The following is a 22,957-nucleotide window of genomic DNA, read 5'->3' as shown; positions in this document are numbered from 1 at the left end:
GTAAAATTCAAATACAGAAAAAACATGACGTTAAAGTGTGTATGTCAAATTTAGAAAAAACATGAGCTTTTTAGGTTAGGGCAACAGTTTTTCTACATGTGTGATTTTATTATGTAATTGTTCTTCACATTCTGTGAAGAATATCTGCTGCATTTCATCTTTAGAATTTTTTTATCCTCATTGCTTAGGTACTAACAGGGGGGCGATTTTTGAATCTCGCATACGGGTTTTGTCACTAAAATACCGGTTGAAAACGGTGACTTGCATATTATTTTCAGTGACAATTTTCTGAATTCGAACGCGTGAGATTCAAAAATCGGCCCGCTGATCCTTGAATGTATCTAGTATGCGGAAATACAGGGAAAATTCACTACAATAATTTTACAGATCTGTAACGCTTCAATTGTTTATAACAAAGTTAATTCTAGAAATCGCTTGGTATTTGTATTACTCGTTAATTAGAAAAATACTTTTATGTATAAGTAAGTACGTTGCGACTGCAGAACGTTCCCGTAAATTGCACTCGACATCCGCACATTTAAATACAGCTTCTTACACATATATAATACAAGTTATATACAAGGATTGCTCGCTTCGAACGATAAGTTACCCGTGGATATTATCACATTATTTTAAATCGATTATACACACTCTCGAAATTGCATATTTCAAAATTGGAGATAATTTTAGTCCATTCAAACAAGAAATGTACCTAATACATATAATTTTCAACCGCTCACATACGATGCTTGAAGGTATTAAATTAATGTAATCACTTGTACCGGTTTCCTCCGAGAAACAGATTATTTTAAAATTATAAATTAACTTTTGAGATTGCCGAAATTGTTACAGATTAAATTAATAGATATGTACTACAAGAAGTTAGATATCCAAAAAAAGCTACGCTTTGTAAGGTTCAGTAACGAGCAATAACAGTAAGCTTAAAAAGGCTTATGTTGTGGGTAGGTACTAAGACAACGATATAAATATATAAAAGATTTCTATGACTCCAGTACCATTCTTCGTCCATTGATTAATAAATGCCCTTACCGGTATTTAAACCCAGTACCATCGATCGGCCTCTACTGAATAACTAGGCCAGACTGAGTCGTCGAGTGTCATGCCTGACACTCAACGACTCAGTCTGAATAGTTCTTAACGCATCGACTGGACAAACATTTTAAGTTTATTTAGTCGCTCGGAAACAATTTCGATAATCTCATAAGTTTAAAGTAAATACGGCTGACTACATTTAGAAAAGACGAATGACCTGATTTACATCTGTAAACGTACGTACGTTTGTGAGATAGCGTTTGCGGCGCGGCAAGACAATTTCGGCGGCGTATCATACGATCGTCGCTCGGTATTCTCGTAAGCTAATTCGGGACCGTCGCTCGAACTGTGAAATTCGAAGAACGAAGTTCCGACATCTCCGACTTCATCGCTCTCGCAACAGAGACGGAGACATCTCGACATCGGAAGGAAGTGGACAATATGCGGCCTCGGGTGTCTCGGGTGTCCCTAGGCTGCGGCGCGGCGGCAGACCGGGGCGGCGGCGGCTCGCTTCGGGCTCGGGGGCTCTGGCGGACACGCCCGCGCCGCGCGCCGTCATACCGCGTCCAGCTGCCGCACGCGCACGTCCTGTGACGCGCACATGTCGGGCGCGAACGGCATGCACGTCACGTACGCGCACGCCGCGCACTCGTACGCCGGCGCCGCGTAGAACAGCGCCACCAGCGCGCACATCGTGCCGCCCGCCGACACCAGGCACGCCCACACCAGCACGATCTTCCGCCGCCTCTCGTACGGCCCGAACGTTATGAACGGCAGCAACGCGTACGACAGGAGGAAGCCGAACACGAAACCGAACAGGTGGGCGAAATTGTCGATCCACGGCAGGAGGCCGAGAAAGAACAGCGCGACCGCGAGGCTTATGAGCTTCAGGAGCGCGCGTCGCGGATGTTTCAGGAGCGGCCACGCGCCGATCACTTCTACTATGAGGCACGCCAGCAAGCCGAAGTGAGATCCGGCCGGCCCCACCTGAAAAATACGGAATTACACATTAGTACTAAATAAGGTCAAACCCTTTTTATTAAGATAAGAATTTTCACTCCTACTTTTTCATATGTACAGGGTAATGCTATCTAGACGATACTCTGAGGTATCCTTAAATAAGCTACATACACTGCTAAAATTACAAAAAAATAAAGTACAGGCGCAGCTGCAGTTATAATACCAAAGATCTCACCTCAGCTCTGTAAGGTTCAAAGATCGCCGACGCCAAATTCCCAGCGACGCCGCTCCCGAGGTACACCACGGAGATCCTGACCGGTCCCGCCATCTTCTCCAGGTCCCGCATGAAGAGCCACTGCAGCGCCAAGGACGCCGCCAAGTGAAGAAGTCCCGCGTGGACGAACAGCGAGGTCCACGCGCGGTATAGCTGGTCGGGGCGTCGGCGGCGCATGAATGGCAACATGCCGCACACATCATCGAGGCAGGACACCTGGAATGGAACATAAAATGTTTAAAGACCACGATCACATCATGTGAGGAGTAGAAAAAAAAACTGAATAGCATGATAAACTAAAAAGAAACGCAGGAAAAGCAATAGATAGGTAGGCATAGATTGCGCTGGAAAAAGGAATCATGCTGTACTGTACTTATTTTCTTCTCTAAACTAGGAAGACCTCACACGAGGCTGACGACTTCGCCCACCGTGTGTACTGATACTAATACTCCTGATTGTTTCACAGTTAAAATCTAAGAAAAATACACACCTGTGAACACAACGACGCTTCCTCGTGGAAATAACCTTTAACAAAATCACAGTACTCTCTCGTCGTGATGACACACTGGCCGTGCACGCCGATGCAGCACGGGTGGCCTATCACCTCGCACGCCATGTGCTCGGCGGCGTGGCCCGCGCGGCCCGCCGCGGCGGAGCCGTCGATCACAGACTTGCGGCAGATCGGCCATTTTGTGATGTCGTCCGGCCATTCGTGCGGCGCTATCGAGCGTGGAGCTTCGCAAAACCTGGAATGATGATTCTTTATTGAATAATAAATAAATAACATAGTAATATACTTGCCTCCTCCCATTCATGAGAGGGCTCGGGCTATAGTCCCCACGCTATCCCAATGCGACTTCACATAGGTCTTTGGATTCCTTCGCAGATGCAATTATGCACGATAATCTCATAATTGAATGTTTTTGGAAAATGCAGTTTTAAATTAAGCATTATAAACATTAATCTACTTAGAAATACAACAACTTACTTTGGATCTAATCCACATACAGAGCCCGAAATCCGACCTCCAGGGCCGGCCTCCATGTTGTTCCATTTTTTCCAAGTTGATATTGTGTTCTGAAACAAATAAACAATAGGTAATCGTATTTTTTGTTTTATATCATACAGAAACGTCTGCGAGCGATATTACATATTTAAAAATTAAAGGAAAAATAGACAATCGTATTAAATTGTATAATAATAAGAATACATTTTTTTAAATTCGCAACTATAAATCCAGTCCCCGCGAATGATACGGGCGGCTGAATTTACCTATTTACCCCCTTATTTACGTCGGAAAGGGACAAACGAACTTTATCGGTTTGATAATTTTAGTGTACGTTTATGAATAAGGGGGTTAATATCTCTACCATTTTTTAAATCTACCTGGCTACTTCAAATGATCCTGGATTTACATAAGTGTGTGCCTACTTATCCAGATTTGCACCTAATCGGCCGGAATTTGTAAATAATAGGCGATCTAAGTTGAACATAAATCTCAAGGCATGTTATGCGAATGTACAGATAGGTAAATGGAAAATATTATGCCAAATACTGACTGCTATGAACATCTACTGCTACACTTTTAAGCGATCTTAGTTGCACATGAAGAAAAGTAATGTACTGCTAGACTTTTTATTATTACAAGATACTTAACTGGCACGTTAGTTAAGTCTTTACTATTAAACAGGACTAGTGTAATATATATTTCATACAATTATGTACAACCCACTTGAATTTTAATTAGTAGATACCCACTTATGTTAAAATTAGAACTACTTTTCACGTGGACGTATTTATTTGTATGTACTTTTGATACACCTAAATACAATATTACTGGAAATTTACTTACCATATCCAAATGTGGGGCAAATCCTCTTATCTGAAGGGTAAGCATGAACAGAAATGCAAATTTCAAAACTCTTTGACAAACTGTTATGGTAAAAACGACAAAATATAGGTGCGCAGATAAATAGCAATCGAACGACTGCATGAACATTTAAATTTGTAATAAAATGATTTAAAAAAAATTATTTGTTCTAGGCAGCGTTACGACAAAGGAAGTATTGCGAAGGAAGTGTTTTTTTTAACCCCCGACGCAAAAACGACGGGGTGTTATAAGTTTGACGTGTCCGTCTGTCTGTTTGTCTGGTCTGTCTGTCTGTATGTGTGCCTGTCTGTGGCATCGTAGCTCCCGAACGGATGAACCGATTTAGATTTAGTTTCTTTTGTTTGAAAGCTGAGTTAGTCGGGAGCGTTCTTAGCCATTTTTCATGAAAATCGGTCCACTATGTCGGGGTCGGGGTTTTTCAAAATTTCAATTTTGTGGTTAAGTTATTAAACAATAAAATCACTTCATTCGTTTTCCTCGTTCGGAGTACAAATCCTCATTGGTTCTTGAAGCACGCCCCTTTCAATTCAACACAGTAGAAACGTACTAGCAGTCGCCTTTTTACACTTTTTTAAACTGTATTGTGAATTTTATCCTTAAATATCCGTTACGTGTGGCTGTGTGTGCGTGTTATTCCTGTCTCTTACTCGTAACAATAATCACTCCTTCTTCACATACACTTTACTACGTATCCAACGTCACAATCAAACTTTAATATCGGTATCGTCGCTAGCTCTCTCTATCACTAATAAAAAGGATTTCTGACGTTGGCTAGATACCCGGATGGCACCTTCAGCAGGTTTTGTTGCACTCTGTTATCGTAGAAGCAGGTACCGGTTCGAGACAAACTTGAACGGTGGTCCCTAAATCGTCAATAGACAAAGTTGACTCACCGAACAATCAGCCTTTGATGACTGCACGCAGCCAGAATCGTCGTTTCGTATGCAGCACGCCGTGTCGCGCTCTCTCCTCGCCGACGCTGCTATCGCGCGGGCTATCCTGACGTCCCTCCTCATGCAAGGGGCGAATTTTGCTCCTAGGTGTATGAGGTCTGCTGCCCGCGGCCCGAGCCAAAACGATGCGGGCTCTTCCCATTCGACCTGGAAATTTCATAGTATTGATTTTAAAGTATGTTCATGAATCATTATCACGCTTGGGAGTATTGGTAAGTTTGTCACTACCGCGTGAGGCGCATGTGACCAATTTTAGTAGGTATCCAAAATTAAGAGCGCGGCGTACGTTCAACGACTTAATAAATAAAGTAAAACGAGATTCAACTTTAGAATTAGGTACTCTTACCCATAATAGAACGTTATAACAGTGACGGAAGATTGTTTTTTTAATCAAAAAACATATCGTCTTTGTATTAGTTTCGTGCAACTTTAAATACTTAGGTAGTTTTAGTTTTCGCTTTAGTGTTAGTCCATTTGACGATATTTTAATATAAACTTCCTTTCTGCACAAATGCGTAGTGAACTTATTTAGAAGTTATCCAGTTTAGTACTTACATTAAGAATCTTGCCTAGTTTTCGTTTTCTAATATCTATTTCACAGTAAAAGTTTGCGTGATACTCTGCAGCCGGACCACCACGCTTTATAGTGCTCAGATTACCATGGTGGAATGTACCTCTGATGTACCGCTTGTACCTCGTCGGAAATTACATGTACCTCAGTAGTTTGCCAGAAATATGCGTTTAAAAGGGGTCCGGCTGGGGAGTAGTACTCCCCAGTCGGACCACGGCTGTACCCGCTCATATGTATCTACAACCTTATGGCAAAAATATGTATCTACAACCTTAACGTACAAACAATAAAGTCATGTATACATATTTTTGGAACTTTGGCTGTATTCATAGGTGTGTTGCTGACTGTACGAACGTGTCATGCTATTTCGGTCAGTGTCAGAAACCACAGTATAATATTTAAAGTATTAGGTATGGCTAATCCCGCTCCCCGCTGAAAGTGCCGCCCACCCGCTTTCGGTTTTACCTCACAGTTAGGTATCGCCTGTCACAAACGCGACTAGTCGATCTGTCATATCTCACTCATACAAGCATGGTGCGCATTTACCAACTGTGTGGATATTATGTTTATTCTGAATTGTAAGCTGCTCCAGGCTCGAGTCACAGTACGGGCATTTGTTTATGTGACAAACACAGATATATCATGAGTTCTCTTGACTTTTACCGTGGAACTTTATCAATCCATGTAATAACACTAATAATGTCCTAGGTATAATATATATTTATAATGTGAAAGTTATAACACAAAGATTATACTATAATAAATATTACATATATTATGTATACTAAATATGCAATTGAATTTAAGTCGATGTAATACCTTATGAGATTTTTCCGCCATTTCATATAAATGCAAAACATTGCTATTGACATATTTCAGGCGCTAACGAAATCGCGTACTAACCGCGATAACCAAAAATTTAAATGTGTGAAAAACAATTTATAAGGCCACTTTTTAAAAGAAATAAACAACTTATTCACGGGTATGTAACAGGTACATTCTTGTGATAGTTAAATTATATCTTGAAGTCAGTGATATGAGAGGGTACAGCCGTGGTCCTTTTAAATGCATATTTCTGGCAAACTACTGAGGTACATGTAATTTCCGACGAGGTACAAGCGGTACATCAGAGGTACATTCCACCATGGTAATCTGAGCACTATAAAGCGTGGTGGTCCGGCTGCAGAGTATCACGCTAAAAGTTTTAATATTGATGCTCCTAAGAGCGCGACTGATGACGTGTAATTAGCAACAGGGTGCCTAATAGGTAAGAATACGAATAGTTAATTTTGACGAAAAAGAGGTAAGAACAAATTAAACATAATAGTACCATACACATTTTTATTAGCCAGAAACGTCTGTGAGCGGTACTATATTACTTTAAAATTAAACAGTTGCAAAGAAACTGAACCAGTGTCCCAAAAGGTCAAATTTTCAATATTCGTTTCATGGGACATATTTATTAATTAAGACATAATACATTTCGTCAAAATAAATCCAAAATTGACATACCATTGAACCGCTCTCCTGCAAAATCCTGATTTTGCACTTATCTTCAAAGCTTATCTCAGTATACTTAGGAGGTATCGAAACAGTAATTTTGGTCATAAATAGAAAAAGGATTTATATAAGGAGAATATAATAATTTCTTTAGTCTTAAACTCTTTGTAAGTGGGTGTCAGCAGACGTCACCCACGTCAACGAGCGTTTCAAAATAGTTTCAAAATAAACAAACCGTCATGAACTCATGATTTATGCAATGTAATAAATATACAAATGCTATCCTCATACATTAATTTACAATATACAGTATATAATTCAGCTTCTATATATGTAAAAAATAATAAATATCGTAGTGTTTATAAAAGTGTACCGTTCGAAATAATCAAATCAGTATAGTGAAATAGCTTGAAATGATATTCTCGGTTAAAGTGAGTTTTATTTAGAAACATCCGGTAATAATATACACAGTGCAAATACGCGAGCATCGGCAATGTGGGTTAATCAATGAAAAACGCAATTGAATCTCCGAGAAGCATTATTATCTAGATTGCAATGGAACAGAGCCATGATACCAATGTGACCGGTCGTATTCAAGATGGTTAAATGCGCGGCGGCTTGCGGGAAACCTTTGACGATATCAGGTATCGTAAAATGCACCCAGTGCCCCTGTGTGTATCATAAATCATGCGTTAACTTGCCAACAGGAGTTCGCATCCCTCGCGGTTGGTCATGTCCGGGTTGCAAAGCCAGTAGGGTCCGACAATGTGACAAGATATCCCAATCAAGAACCCCAGCTTCCCGTTGTGCGTCGGGCTTATTTTCGTATCCGTCGATGCAGGACGTCGCTGATCAATTACGCCTGCTTCGCAAGGATTTCGGATCCATGCGCAACGACGTTGCGTGCCTCCGGCGCGAGATGGCAGATCTGCGTGATATAGTGGAGGGCTACTCGTGCCGTATCGGGGGCGTCGAGGCGAGGGTGAGACGGCTGGAGGAACACGTGGAAGATCACCCGGTAGCCACCACTAACAGCGAGCTGGCGGCTACAGTAGCAGCATTAAAAATCTTTAATAATTTGAGAGAACACTAACTGGAATAATTTTAGAAAAATATATCTTACATAATAAAAATAATCTATGAAAGTTCAATATTAATTTTTCTGATACAATTTTATGAAACTAAATATAGGTATGTACATATTTTGATAGCCTAACCGGTGTAAATGTTATTTTAAACGTCAAACTTCGAGGAAGTTATATATTATACTTAACCCATTCAGAGGCAGGGCTATCAAAATCATTGCCAACTTATCGTGGCCTGACAATGTAAAAAATCAAATGAGAATATTTTTCTTTTCATTTCGTTTAGTTTTTCAAATCATGGTTGTTTCATAAATTGTTTAAAGAAAGTCTAGTCAAAATGGCGAATTGCAAATAAGGTACACATTGACATCACCTCATCAAATATTCAGAGCGAGTAGCTAAGATCCAACTTTAGCGTGCGTTCACAGTTAATAAAGATAATATAGTTGTTACTTAATAAAGTTCACCGCGCCTGTCATGAATTTAAAGTAATATTTCGGTGACTTACTTACTAGTTAGAAGCCATCAGAATAGCAAACGGACACTAAGCATCCCAAGCAAAACATAAATCAATGAATTTTTCACCTTGCGCATCTAATTAGTATTGCTGACCACTTTTTATGTGCAAGGGTATGTTAATAGAGGAGGTACATTAGTATAATATCCATACTAAATACTAAATATACTAAATAATATTATAAATGGGAAAGTGTGTGTGTCTGTTTGTTTGTCCGTCTTTCACGGCAAAATGGAGCGACGAATTGACGTGATTTTTTAACTTGAGATAGTTGAAGGGATAGAGAGAGTTGTTGAACATAGGCTACTTTTTACCCCTTTCAAACCCCTAACTTCTCTTAAATGGGGTGTGGAAATTTGTATGGAACATTCCGCAATTTTCCGTAATTAACGCGAGCGAAGCCAGGGGCAAAAGCTAGTTAATTATAAATGCGAATGTGTATCTGCAAGTTAAATTTTCACGCTTAAAACACCGGTAGTTACAGAAATAGTTTGCCTTCGGATCTATGATACGACATAGGTACTGTCACCGGCATAAATAAAAATGATGATTTCTGTACGTTGTCACTTTAACGTCGTGTTTGAAATGTCATACGAAGCACGTTGACCAAATAAGTTACAATTGCCTTTATTTTTTTGTCAGGCACTATCCAAATTACTGAATCTACGCAAATAGAGTCGCAACCTTATGCTAGTTCTCCTATAGTTGCTTCTGGAATACTTACCTATTTTCTTATAATTTACCTATTACAATAAGCAATGGATATGTAAGTAATCATACACGAATACAATATCCTCCGGATCGCACTAGATTATTCACATACTAGAGTGTGTACTGAAATATAACGAGTTGCCGATGTATTTATTACCACACAAAATACATAGATACCAGCACAGACTATAACTCCGTATAAGATAAATAGTTTAAGAAAAAAACATTAAAGAGGAAACATTAAGAAAAATGTATCCTCGATCAGATGGTGCCATTCCTTTGTGTAATGCTCGGTTAGATGGCGCTAATATTAATATTAGCCAATTTTGACTTAATAACAAGGAATATCTATGTACTTCAATACTGAGTTTCAAATTTAATGTTTTAAACCTGTGTCGAGATATATCAGTCTACAGCACTACACGTACACATTTTACTTTGACAATGTTCGATTGATTCAATAACGGTATTTACGCAATAGCGATAGTGTACATTAGTTTTATCAATAATTATTACCAAGTATTATGGATACTTCATAATTAAGTACATTTGCATTTGAAATAGCGAGTTTCATTTCTATCGTGTCGAATAACATATTTAACGTGAATTTTTCATATTCATGAATATTTAAAAACCGGCCAAGAGCGTGTCGGGCCACACTCAGTGTAGGGTTCCGTAGTTTTCCGTATTTTTCTCAAAAACTACTGAACCTATCAAGTTCAAAACAATTTTCCTAGAAAGTGTTTATAAAGTTCTACTTTTGTGATTTTTTTCATATTTTTTAAACATATGGTTCAAAAGTTAGAGGACCATTAATATTATCAAAAAACGATCTTAGTAAACCCTTATTCATTTTTAAATACCTATCCAACAATATATCACACGTTGGGGTTGGAACGAAAAAAAAATCAGCCCCCACTTTACATGTAGGGGGGGTGGTACCCTAATAAAACATTTTTTTCCATTTTTTATTTTTGCACTTTGTTGGCGTGATTGATATACATATTTGTACCAAATTTAAGCTTTCTAATGCTTACGGTTACTGAGATTATCCGCGGACGGACGGACGGACGGACGGACGGACGGACGGACGGACGGACGGACGGACGGACGGACGGACGGACAGACAGACAGACATGGCGAAACTATAAGGGTTCCTAGTTGACTACGGAACCCTAAAAATGTATACTTATGTATGTTTGTAATTTGTAATGTACTGGATGTAATGTAATGTTTCGCGTAACTCGGCATTTGCACTTAAAAGATAGACATATACTCGATCTTTGATACCAGGTACATAAGTAACCCCTCATTCATTACATTAGACCTTCCTCTATTCGCTACAATCAGAAAGATTGTTAAGCGGCAAAAACTAAGACAAAGGGACTTCTCACAAAGCCTGTGTGACCTATATACCGGGCTGCCTTAATACTCTTACTTTGAATCGCGACGCCCTCTCGTGTCTTTCACCTGCTAATTTCAGATTATGATTGTGCTTTATGTCTACAGTTTAGCAAATCATGAGTTGCGTCATGCTTAAGAGCTGGTTCGTGTATATGCTTTTAATAATATGAGTAGAAATTGTATACAAAGGGACAAAGTCCCAAGCTCCACAATGCGCAACGGTGTGACAACGATGAAGGGAGCATAAGGTAGATATGCAAAATATTTGTAGGTACGCACTGCTATGTATAAAACACAAAGCCAGTAGGTACATACTCAAAATAGTACATTACGATACAAGTGCATAAAAAAGGAATTTCGAAACGACGAGTCGCGATAAATTAAAACACGACCGAAGGGAGTGTTTTTAATCGACACCAGTTACGAATTTCCTTTTCGCAGGAGTATCGTACGACGTTTTTCAGTACAGATGAGCCTCCGAAGTTTCGACTTGGCATATAATGAACCACTTCTCGCACTAGTGCGTAAAAAAAACACCATCTGTACTGAAAGTGTATTTTGTAAAATCACTAAAAACAGAGCTTAAAAGTTATAACTCTGTATAAAATAAAGAAAAAACGTACCTAAGAAACGGTTATACTATTAAGGCGAGATTTTCTTGTATCTTTTATATGAATAAACTGACAAAGCGGCTTTATAGCAATCGACAAAGTGGGACGTTTGGTTCAAATAATTCAATTCTTATTAAGAGATGGCAGTGTATAGTGTGACTGCACATTTTACTTCGAACTTTGTTTCTCTTTCACCGTTTCGAAAAAGAGTAATGGTTTTCAACATTTCATATTTATATATCCATAGTAACCCTCTCCTTTAATATCCACGCATGCTCTATAGAGTTATATGCACCGCAAAGGACTGACCTGGTTACCTCTACAAAATAGCTTTTTGCCCGTGGGGGTAATTTTCTCTAAGGTAAGCCCCAACAACTAGAATAACGGAGGTTTTACTATCCACGTGATATAAAATTAACAAATAGGTAGCTATTTAAGTAGCCAGTTTCGTTATAATATTGTGAAGTTAAAAAAAATCTTCGGTTACCTCCCTTATCCACCGTTAACTAGGAAATAAGTACATACCTAGTAGGCATGTACTTATTTCTTATACCTACTGATCTAAGTAGGTCTATGAGGGTCTAGTTTATTTTTCATGTGATAAGGTACTATTAATGGTGCAATAAACATTATTTTACAGAATAACTAAGGAAAAAATCAAATTATTGTATGAAATATTTTTGATATGCGTTATTTTTACAAGTCACACTACTATTTAAGCTTAAATTATAAACCAAAATAAATACCACACACCAAAGAAAATCGATCAAGTCAACAGCACATCGAATACTACGATTCCGACAGTGGACTTGAATAAGTATTTTACCTTAGGTATATGGTATGATTGTGTGTGTCTGTTTGTTTGTCCATCTTTGACGGCAAAACGGAGCGACGATTTGACGTGATTTTTTATCTGGAGAATGTGAAGGGATGGAGGTTGACATAGGCTATTTTTCGTCTCTTTCTAACCCCCCACTTACCTAAAATGGGGGGTGGACGTTTGTATGGAGCATTCCGCAGTTTTTGCGAATGTAACGCGAGCGAAGCTGCGGGCGAAAGCTAGTAATAAATAAATATTACTGACTTAAGTTATCGATGGTACTGATATAGTTTCATGACCTCAAAAGTCACATAGGTATTTAATTTATAGGATATAAAGGTACAACTAAATAATATACAGTCATCACAACACAAAGAGCTCGAGGTAATGAATCCCAAGGAAAATATTGTACATTGTCTTCTAAGCTGTGTAAGGCATTAAGCCGTACGGGCGTGTTCTCTAAAAGCTTTGCGTCATTTAAGCTTATTATACTGGGCGACAAAGAAACGAATGCCGGAGATGACTTTTGTCACTGTAGGCTACAGTATAAATGAGCTAATATCATGTAGAACGTTATCTTATTTTTCAGTAGATATGGTGCTTTATTTCCGCACTATGTACACTACATAATTTGCAAAGTACGTACTTGTCATGTCGAAATTTTAAAGGGCCATGTACTCTAAAACAAATACAACGACGCAAAACGAAACGTACGAATACGTGCAAAAAGAAAATTCCGCACTTGTTCGTAGTGTACTATCATACTATGTATGTGTAGCAACGTTCATTCGAGTGACAATAATCCTACACTCGAGTGTATCACTTTTGTTCCGAATACGAGAGAAGTGAAAAATAATCGTAAAAAAACTCATAATATCATTTCTAGAAGTTGGTTTCAATTAACAATTTAGGTAAAGTATCGTTATTTACTTATGAAATTGGATTCCGTTTAAAACTAATTTTTTTATTATATTTAAAACCAAAGTCGCCATTACAGCACAAAAACGAAAAAAAATTAAGACTGTACGTATATGTTTATTTGCACTGCTAGTTTCTGTTTAATTGGCTACAGGTTTGATAATGGAAATTGAAATGTATTACTTGCTTTTCCGTGAAAACTCAATTTTGATGAAAGAAGACTTACGTTCTTTGTTATTATTAACAATGATGTTCGTGGTACAGTGACCGGAAATAACATCGTAGGTACAAAAAGAAGACTGGATAAATACCTGACACGCTCTTCCGGCTCTAGTAATAATATTGTGTCAGATATATGGCCTTCTTTATGTACAGATGTAGCGCGAAAAGGGTTGCCTTCGTATTCTTACGGAAACTTTCGTATTTGTCATGCTAGTTCAGTCAATGTCAGTACATCTTGTACTGAGACTGACTGAAATAGCATGACGCGTTTGTACGTTTCCGTAGCAATAAGGCAAATCTCTTTTCGCACTACATCTGTACAATGTTATTGCCGATGACTGTACTCACGCCAGCAATAATGAATGAACATAATCACCTGTTGCAAACTCAAGCTCTTCACAAGCACTTGTCCAGAATTAGGGAATGCAATCTCGTTCTCGCGAGATCTCTTTTGTACGAGATCTCGGTCATTTTTAGCGAGATTGATCTCGGCCGAAAAATTGACGAGATCTCGCGAGATCAACGAGATTTAACTCAAGCAAAAAAGCTCGCGAAATGACTAGTCATGTTTCTTTCCCAAGCTGTAAATGATTTATATGAACTATATCATTTAACTGAACTCACCAACTTGTTAACTCAATAGAGATCGAGAGATTCAACTCGCTTATTTTGCTCAATAATTTACCTATCTGAGTTCGGAATGACGAATGACAGATTCAGACCGTTTCGAAATAATTCGAAAAGTGTCAGCCAGACCTATTTGCGTGATTCGCCATTATGGTATTACACTTATGGCTGTGTGTATATAACCATCTATTTTACGAATTTTCGTGCACAGAGTTTTGTTGGATGTCGAGAGAGCAGAAGCCTACAACAACCTCACTATGGCTCTCGTTTGTTAGGCAACCAATAACAATTTCTATTTTACACTCAAAAAAGCAAATTATTTTATTATATATTTTTTTATTTCTTTTTTAAATAGTCACACTACTATATATTGTAATATGTTATTATTATATATTTCACGACCGGTCTGGCCTAGCCCAGCGGGTAGTGACCCTGACTGCTACGCCGCGGGCTCGGATTTCAATCCCGGTAAGGGCATTTGTTTGTGTGATGAACACAGATATTTGTTCCTGAGTCATGGATGTTCTCTATGTATCTAAGTACTTGTATATTATGTATGCCTTTTTCTGAGTACCCACAACACAAGCTTTCTTGAGCTTACCGTGGGACTAAGTCAATCTGTAGAAAAATAATATTTATTTAATGATATTTATGTATATATTTCCGTTTTTCTTTCTATTTTAGTTTCTTATTTAACTGTCGGGTTTAAGAAGCGTATTGTATTGGTAGTCTAATATAATTAAATAATTTATTAGTAGTCAACTAGTCATAATACTCATAATTAATTGAGTAGAGTTAATGTTTTTATGTGTGTCTATTTAATGATGGTAGGGATAACCTTGATTTTTATAATGTTAAATTTTTATCCTTTCATCAATAAAGATTTTTTAAGTAGTCTCTACTGTGTTGTCCGCGATTGGCATGACAACGATTTCGAAATTGGCACGCTTCTACTCATTCGTGAATTATTTTATTTTATTTTCTTACATAATAATCTATACTTTAAAGTTTTAAAAATATATTGTGACTTGTGAGGTACTTAATTTATGTTAAACAATGTAAAAATACATCAAAAAAATCTGAAAAAATAGTCAAGATAAATATTTGTTTCATAATAGCAATCATTCTTATGATTGTTATCCTTATTCATTGCTATATTGTGATTATTTACAAGAATAAACCCACAAACCGGCCAATCTCGCGAGATCTCGCGAGATTGGTTTCATGAATTCCCGAGATCTCGCCTGGGCCCCAATCTCGTCGAGATTGCATTCCCTATCCAGAATGCGTGTGTAGGCCGAAGCCGACAGGCCCGAAGCCGTAGCAGAGCAGGCTCAGCAGCAGCACCAATGTCTGGACCGTGCCGACCCACCACGTGAAGTACGGCCGGTAGTCTGTCAGCTCGTCCAGCTGTTGAGCTACGTCTTGTTGCCGTCAGCAATAATGAATGAATACAATAAGATAGATAATCACCTGTTGCAAACTCAAGCTCTTCACAAGCACTTGTCCAGAATGCGTGTGTCGGCCGAAGCCGACAGGCCCGAAGCCGTAGCAGAGCAGGCTCAGCAGCAGCACCAGTGTCTGGACCGTGCTGACCCACCACGTGAAGTACGGCCGGTAGTCTGTCAGCTCGTCCAACTGTTTTGCCACGTCTTCTTGCCGCGTCACAGACTTGCGGAGCGACCGTCTGGAATGTAAGAAAGGTTTTGATGAGTTTGTTTAAAGTGTTAATGGTTACGTATTTTACGTATCCATCAAACAACACGGCAGGGAATCTACTATAACTTGCTGTACCCTGTCAGGGCCCGTGTGTATGCACTATTTAATGCTAATATAAATATGTAACACCTAATGTGACCATGGATGCAATAAATAATTATGAATATGAATCACTTCGCTAGCACAAACGCCTATTACTAGGCTACTACCTGAAGTAGCGAGGTGAAAACCACTTACAAATATAAAAAGGGGAAGGGAAACACTGATTGATAACTCTGAATTTATAGACTGTAGCTGGGTCATTTGATGGTCGGTAAGGTACTACCTAGGATTTAGTTCCAAAACAAAAACAAAAATAGCGCTAGCTCTAAGGAGTGTGCGTCCTTGACAAAAACAAAAAATCAGTTGTCGTGCTACAAGACCACGAGTTGGACGAGTATTATTTTTGTAGTGATTTGGGTAGCAAAAAGTCATGTCCGAAGACTTTTGATATCTGTAAATATTCCTTTATATGTTTAATGTTCATGTCTGGTATTTGAATTTAAGAAAACTATGCTGTAAATATGAAAATTCAACGTGATTCATAACACAACCTACAAATGACATACCGGGGTAACGGGAACTATCATAGCCGGGGTAAGTGGAACATATGTTTCCTTTTCCCGATTTCAGGGGTCATGAACATTTTCAGAGACACATATTCTATAAGTACAGAAATTTTGTATTAATCCAAGCTTCAGTATTTTAAATACAAATAATTACTAATAATTAATAGTCGTTATTTAATTTTCAATACTGAAATTTGAATTTTCGAAAAAAACTTGTAAAAAAATCTTTAAAAACAATTATAATTTTTAGTTAACTACCCCTGTCTCAAGACCATATGTTCCCCTTACCCCGAATTTCAATTTATGTAAATATTTTCTATTTTAAACTATATGTCAAAGAACCAAAGTCTCCATTTGATTGATGATGTTTTTTTTAATTTACATTGCCGGTATAATCCACACTAGCACCAATACTTTGAGATGTTAGCGAAGTGTTTCCCTTACCCCAAAACTCGGGAAAGGGAAACGGCAGGACCAGCCTAAACATTTTATAAATTTCCAGCTACATGCAATAAAGCTAGTTTCAAAATTAATTTCGCCCTAGAAAGCAGACTTAAAGAAGCATACTTTGTGTCGGTCAAGATGAATATACGACATTAAATAAAGTGATTAGAGCTCGATGTAAAATATAAAAAATGAAGTATGTTTCCCTTACCCCACCTGACCTTATATTATTAGTGGGTACTGTTATTACAGTGTACTTATAAAATAATCTTAATTGAAACCTACAACAATCGATCGAATTTATATTAAGCCACTGCTAAACTTATGTCTTTGGTGGGTATTTTTAACAGCTATGATCCGAAAATAAATGACAAATGCTTTTGCCAAACGTAATTTCGAGGAAGCAAATGTTGATTGACTGCTAAGCTAATAATGTACCTAAATAAAATTATTCAGCCTATCCCACCGTTGGGCACAGCATGCTATATAATAAAATATACTTATTTATTTTTTATTTTTACCGCAATATCTATACCATACCTCGGACACTGGCGATCAAATATATGAAAGGCGCGTTCCTAGCACAGAGTCTAAGCTCGTATAGGTGAACGCGTACTATGCTTGTATGAGTGAAATATGACAGGTCGACTGTTCACATTTTTGACAGGCGGTAACTGTGAGGTAACCGAGAGGGGGTGGACGGTGGACGGCACTTTCAGTAGGGAGCGGGAGTGGCCATACTGTACGATAGTACTCTTCATTATACTGTGCCTATACCTTGTTTATTTTTGTGTTATAGGAAACTTCATCTAACTTTACAGATGTTTTATTCAAAAAAGCGATACAGTTTGGAGAATATAAAATATTTCAATATGCTCCTAACAGAGTCTATATTCATCATCCTGTATCCGCCACACGCCCCACTCAGTGCATACGCAAACTCGTCCGATCTATTGTAATTAACGTCTACTTAACTAACGCGATACGCTTACGGAAAACCTTAGCCGCTTAAGTCCTTCTTGACGCGCACGCTGCCCTGAGATAAGGAATGCAATGCACGGTCGGTTGTGTATCTACTTGAGTGGGCGCTATTTCATTTTTACTCGCTAATATTGTAGTGTTAATTATAATTTGTAATTTTAATTTATCCTACGTATCACAACAAACTAAATATAAAATTTATCCACGAATCGAGTGTCGACACAAACCTGATAGGGTTTCATGGCACTCTGGTGTATGAGCAAATGTAAGGTTTTTAATATAGAATAAATAATAATAATACAGGTAACACACTGAATATCGTATAACCCATAGATATCCGTGAAATGGTTGTACGTTGTAATTTGCATGAGTTAGCGTCGAAGGCGTAAACAGCAGCCATAAATACGGCCATGCATCATGTCATGTCCAGGAGTTATTAATTCCGAGCCCATTACAGAACACTTTTACACGGAATTTTCTGGGTACGCGAGAGTTGTGTTTAAAGCGGACAGGAAAGTTCTATGTTACTGAAAGGAAACAGACTTTACAGTCAATAATTGATGATGGATACAGGCGTTATTTTAATACGGAAATCCACAATAATCAAAACCAGGTGGTTAAGTACTTTTGAAATTGTTATTTTCTTTCAATTTCAATATTTTAATTTAAAATTAGTATATATAGTGGAGTGCAGTGAACGTGAATATGCTGAGAAGATTGAAAATCGAAATAACAATCATCGACATAGTCTACAAAATACCTCTATGTATTGAAATATTGTACCTAATATTTATACTAAACAATACACTATAACTTTCATACTTACGACTATCCGTATAATATAACATCATCCACATATTAATGCTGAAATATTCTTTCAAAGATGTGAACATTCAACGAAAACTTTGCGACCATATTCACAACCCTGCATAAATATTCGAACGTAAGTTAAAACCTTGTTCAATTTGTAAAATTGACGCTATTTTTATGCAAATAAAATTTAAAATAGAATAACAGAAGCTAAATTGTCGGATTCCATTGTGCAGTTTTTCATGCATAAGTTATGAATCATTTGCAAGAGTTTTTATATTTATAAATTATGCGTTTTGAACGAGCCACACAAAAGGAAATTTATACCAGGGTTACTCTTGTTGTTTTATTGAAAAGCGTGAATATACAGGGTGTAAATCTAATACGGGTGAATGTCTTAACGGTGGTGAGTATATAATAGGACATAAGAAATGTAATTAGTTAACTTTTTCTTAAAATTGAAATACATTTTTTTTAACTTTATTGCACAAAAGAACATCTTAAAGTACAAAAGGTGAACTTAATGCCATAAGGCATTCTCTATCAGTCAACCTTTAGGCAAAGCAGAAAAATTGTGGACGGTGCTACTTTAAAAAACTAAAACTAATAATATACCTACATACATACATATACAGGAATATACATACTTATAATGATGATGATGATGATGACACCACAGCTTAATATACATATTTACATTATGAATCTTTCATTCTGCCAGCGAAGAAAGCACATAAAGATTATATTTTATCCATACAAAATAATTCGGCCCGCAATGTAATGCAAACACACGCCCGTTGATAGTTGTCAATGGCTGTCATCGCAACCACGTTTTTCAGTACATTACTGAGGGGAAATTTTTCAAATTTATTATGAAGAGTTGTAACTCCATACATCAGTAAATGCGGGTTATTTGTAGTGACATCTAGCGACAATCACGCATCAAAAAGCGTAAATTATCAGTACTGCTACTTGTCAATAGATGTCGCGAAGAGTCTTATGCTCACCTTAGCTAATACCTATTACAATTATTGTACTATTATAGTATTAATCAGTATTCTGGTTTCAATTCCTTCTGCTTGTTATATAAGTTGTAAACTGTTCTAATGTTAAATTTTTGGCAGACGAGACACTGTTGACACCTAGTATCGAGTAGTGGTACTGTTAATTTACGCTAATTGATACGTGATTGTCGCTAGATATCACTACAAATAACCCGCATTTACTAATGTATAGAGTTACAACTCTTCCCTTTCTTATTCCTCTAAATATGTTATGGGGTGACAATTAAGAGTAACTTAAAGACACCTCTTTATTAATGACTAGCTTTTACCCGCGGCTTCGCCCGCGTAATAAAAGTATTCTTATTGAAACGTTTCCAAAAAATAAGATTTTCATTTGGATCCGTAGGTTTCTTTGTAGGTACATCTGTCCGCGATTATTTCGATTAAGGTAAAGCGGGGCAATTCTCGACTGGGGGGCCATTGTAACTGATCTATTTGCTGTACGGTCAGCCAAGAACCTTACACTGCTTTTTGGCTCACTGTACCTTATACATATTACTATTGTTTTAAAAGAAATTCTTGCAATGATTGTAGAATTGTTACACAGCGACCACAGCGTAGGTAGTAGGTACGAATATGTATGTATTTTACCTATATAAATATTTATACTGGGGAAACTTCATACAACCCACATAGCCAGTATCTCGACGCTATGGTCGGTAGGGTAAAAAGTACTTCCTTGCATTATCGCTTACAATTTTTTTCATTTTGCTTATACTTATTGCAAACGTAAACATATAAAAGGCAAGCAAACAACGATCTTCTTACAGCACATTGAATGTAAGTAAGTAAGTAAACACTTTATTGTACAGGAAAAGAATACAGCACATAATATTTAAAATAAAAAGTTTCAGTACAAAGGCGAACTTATCCCTTTAAAGGATCTCTTCCAGTTAACCTTTGAGCATTTGAGGGAGAGTTTGAGACGGTAGACATCCACATAATACAAAAACTACAAAATAATAACAATAAATTTTTCATTCCATAGTCTAACACGCAGTAGGTAATGTAATATTTATTACGGATGCAGGATACTCGCCGATGCCTACTTCAATACTAATCCCTTCCCACTCTGAGCCACCTGCATTTTACACTGCCTAGAAATCGATTGCCGACCGATTATTCCGACCCCAATCCCTATTCTTATCTCCGTCCCTATCTCTATCCTTGTCCCCGACCCCGTCCCCGCCCCGTCCCTGCCCCCGTCTCTCCCCTATCCTTGTCCCCGACCCCGTCCCCGTCCCGTCCCTGCCCTCGTCTCTCCCCCCCTATTTCCTATCCCTATCCCTATCCCTATCCCTATCCCTATCCCTATCCCTATCCCTATCCCTATCCCTATCCCTATCCCTATCCCTATCCCTATCCCTATCCCTATCCCTATCCCTATCCCTATCCCTATCCCTATCTTTATCCCTATCCCTATCCCTATCCCTATCCCTATCCCTATGCTAGGAGGTGAACTTTGAAAAATCCTTTCTTAGTGCTCCTCTAAGGAACTTCCGTGTCAATTTGAAATCTCTTGAACCAGAAGTAAAGATAAAAACTAAACCTATACTTATGGCTATTTTGGATATTTTAACCCCGTTTCACAACAACAGGGGAGAAAATTTCTTTTCCACCTCATTAGATTTTAAAATCGTTGTATTTATCGTGATCAGCGACCCGATAAACCATAAAAACGATACCCATATTGTGTTTTTGACTTTACCCCCTTTGCACCCCTTTAGGGGTCAAATTTCCAAAAACCTGAAACGTGTATTTAGTCATATGTCTTTAGGAATCCTTCAGTGAAGTTTCGAATAAAATAGTCAAACTAATCTTGTTTCCACATACAAACTTTGAACCCCCATTTCACCCTTTTAAGAGGAGAACATTGAAAAATCTTTTCTTAGTGCTCCTCTACGCCATATAAGGAACCTATGTGCCAAATTTGAAATCTCTAGGACCAGCGGTTTCGGCTGTGTGTCGATATGTCAGTTAGTCAGTTTCTTCTTTTATATTTTTTTTGATATTTAAACCCCATTCCACTATAACAGGGGAGAAGGTATTTCACTTCCGCCTCGTTAGATTTTAAAAGAGTTGTATTTATCGTGATTAGCGACCCGATTAATCATAAAAACGATACCCATATTGTTTTTTTTGACTCACCCCCTTTTTACTCTTTTAGGGGTTAAATTTTCAAAAATCCTGAAACACGTCTTTAGTCATATGTTTTTAGGATCCCTCCTGTGAAGTTTCGAATAAAACAGTGAAACTAACATTGTTTCCCCATACAAACTTTGAACCCCCATTTGACCCCCTTAGGAAGCAAATTTTGAAAAATCCTTTCTTAGTGCTCATCTACACTATATAAAGAACCTACGTGCCAAATTTGACATCTCTAGGTCCAGCGGTTTCGGCTGTGCGTTGATATGTCCGTCAGTCAGTCAATATCTTCTTTTATATATTTTTTTGATATTTAAACCCCATTGCACCACAACAGGGGAGAAGGTATTTCACTTCCGCCTCGTTAGATTTTAAAAACGTTGTATTTATCGTGATCAGCGACCCGATAAACCATAAAAACGATACCCATATTGATTTTTTTACTTTATCACCCCCTTTTCACCCTTTTAGGGGTTAAATTTTCAAAAAGCCTGAAACACGTATTCAGTCATATGTCTTAAGGAAACTTCCTGCGAAGTTTCGAATAAAATAGTCAAACTAATCTTGTTTCCCCATACAAACTTTGAACCCCCATTTGACCCCCTTAGGAGGTTAATTTTGGAAAATCCTTTCTTAGTGCTCCTCTACACTATATAAGGAACCTACGTGCCAAATTTGAGATCTCTAGGATCAGCGGTTTCGGCTGTGCGTTGATATGTCAGTCAGTCAGTCAGTCAGTCAGCTTCTTCTTTTATATATTTAGATAACACTAATGAATTATGCTTGGTTTCATTTATCACCCATATTACGTTTACACGCTGTATGTTTTGAAATATTTTTTTGGGGAAACAAATTAACCAAATTACCGAACTTAAAATGGCTCAGAACTATTTTCAGTAAACCAAATAACAAATGTGCATAAGTACTTAATTTTTGTTGTCTACTTAGCACTATCGGTAACGTCTTGAAGGAAACATTTCCGTACCTGAGAGGCATAACACTGTAAGTGCCATTTTAGAAATTTTACAGGAGAGCCAATTTTGTGTCAAAACCGATCTTGCAAAGTTTT

General features: G+C 37.9%; 1 protein-coding gene across 2 annotated transcripts in view; it reads right to left on the bottom strand.

Annotated features, from left to right (window-relative positions):
- Window positions 1–50: 50 nt before the first annotated feature.
- LOC125233106 (inactive rhomboid protein 1) overlaps window positions 51–22,957 on the bottom strand; it is a 243,103-nt gene continuing 220,196 nt past the window's right edge. The window contains exons 6-12 of one of the 2 annotated variants that reach the window (XM_048138968.1): window positions 15,591–15,804; window positions 5,072–5,278; window positions 4,140–4,169; window positions 3,276–3,364; window positions 2,778–3,033; window positions 2,249–2,503; window positions 51–2,040 (exon numbers count right to left, since the gene is read on the bottom strand). In XM_048138968.1, coding sequence (XP_047994925.1) covers window positions 1,609–2,040; window positions 2,249–2,503; window positions 2,778–3,033; window positions 3,276–3,364; window positions 4,140–4,169; window positions 5,072–5,278; window positions 15,591–15,804 — 1,483 coding nt within the window. In that variant the 3' untranslated portion in view covers window positions 51–1,608. The remainder of the gene's footprint in view (window positions 2,041–2,248; window positions 2,504–2,777; window positions 3,034–3,275; window positions 3,365–4,139; window positions 4,170–5,071; window positions 5,279–15,590; window positions 15,805–22,957) is intronic. The other variant, XM_048138969.1, reaches the window with a different exon arrangement.

The sequence above is a fragment of the Leguminivora glycinivorella genome, chromosome 14 (assembly GCF_023078275.1).
Source record: "Leguminivora glycinivorella isolate SPB_JAAS2020 chromosome 14, LegGlyc_1.1, whole genome shotgun sequence".
Lineage (NCBI taxonomy): Eukaryota > Metazoa > Arthropoda > Insecta > Lepidoptera > Tortricidae > Leguminivora > Leguminivora glycinivorella.
The sequence above is the reverse complement of the archived record's forward strand: the minus strand, read 5'-3'. Positions and strand labels throughout refer to the sequence as shown.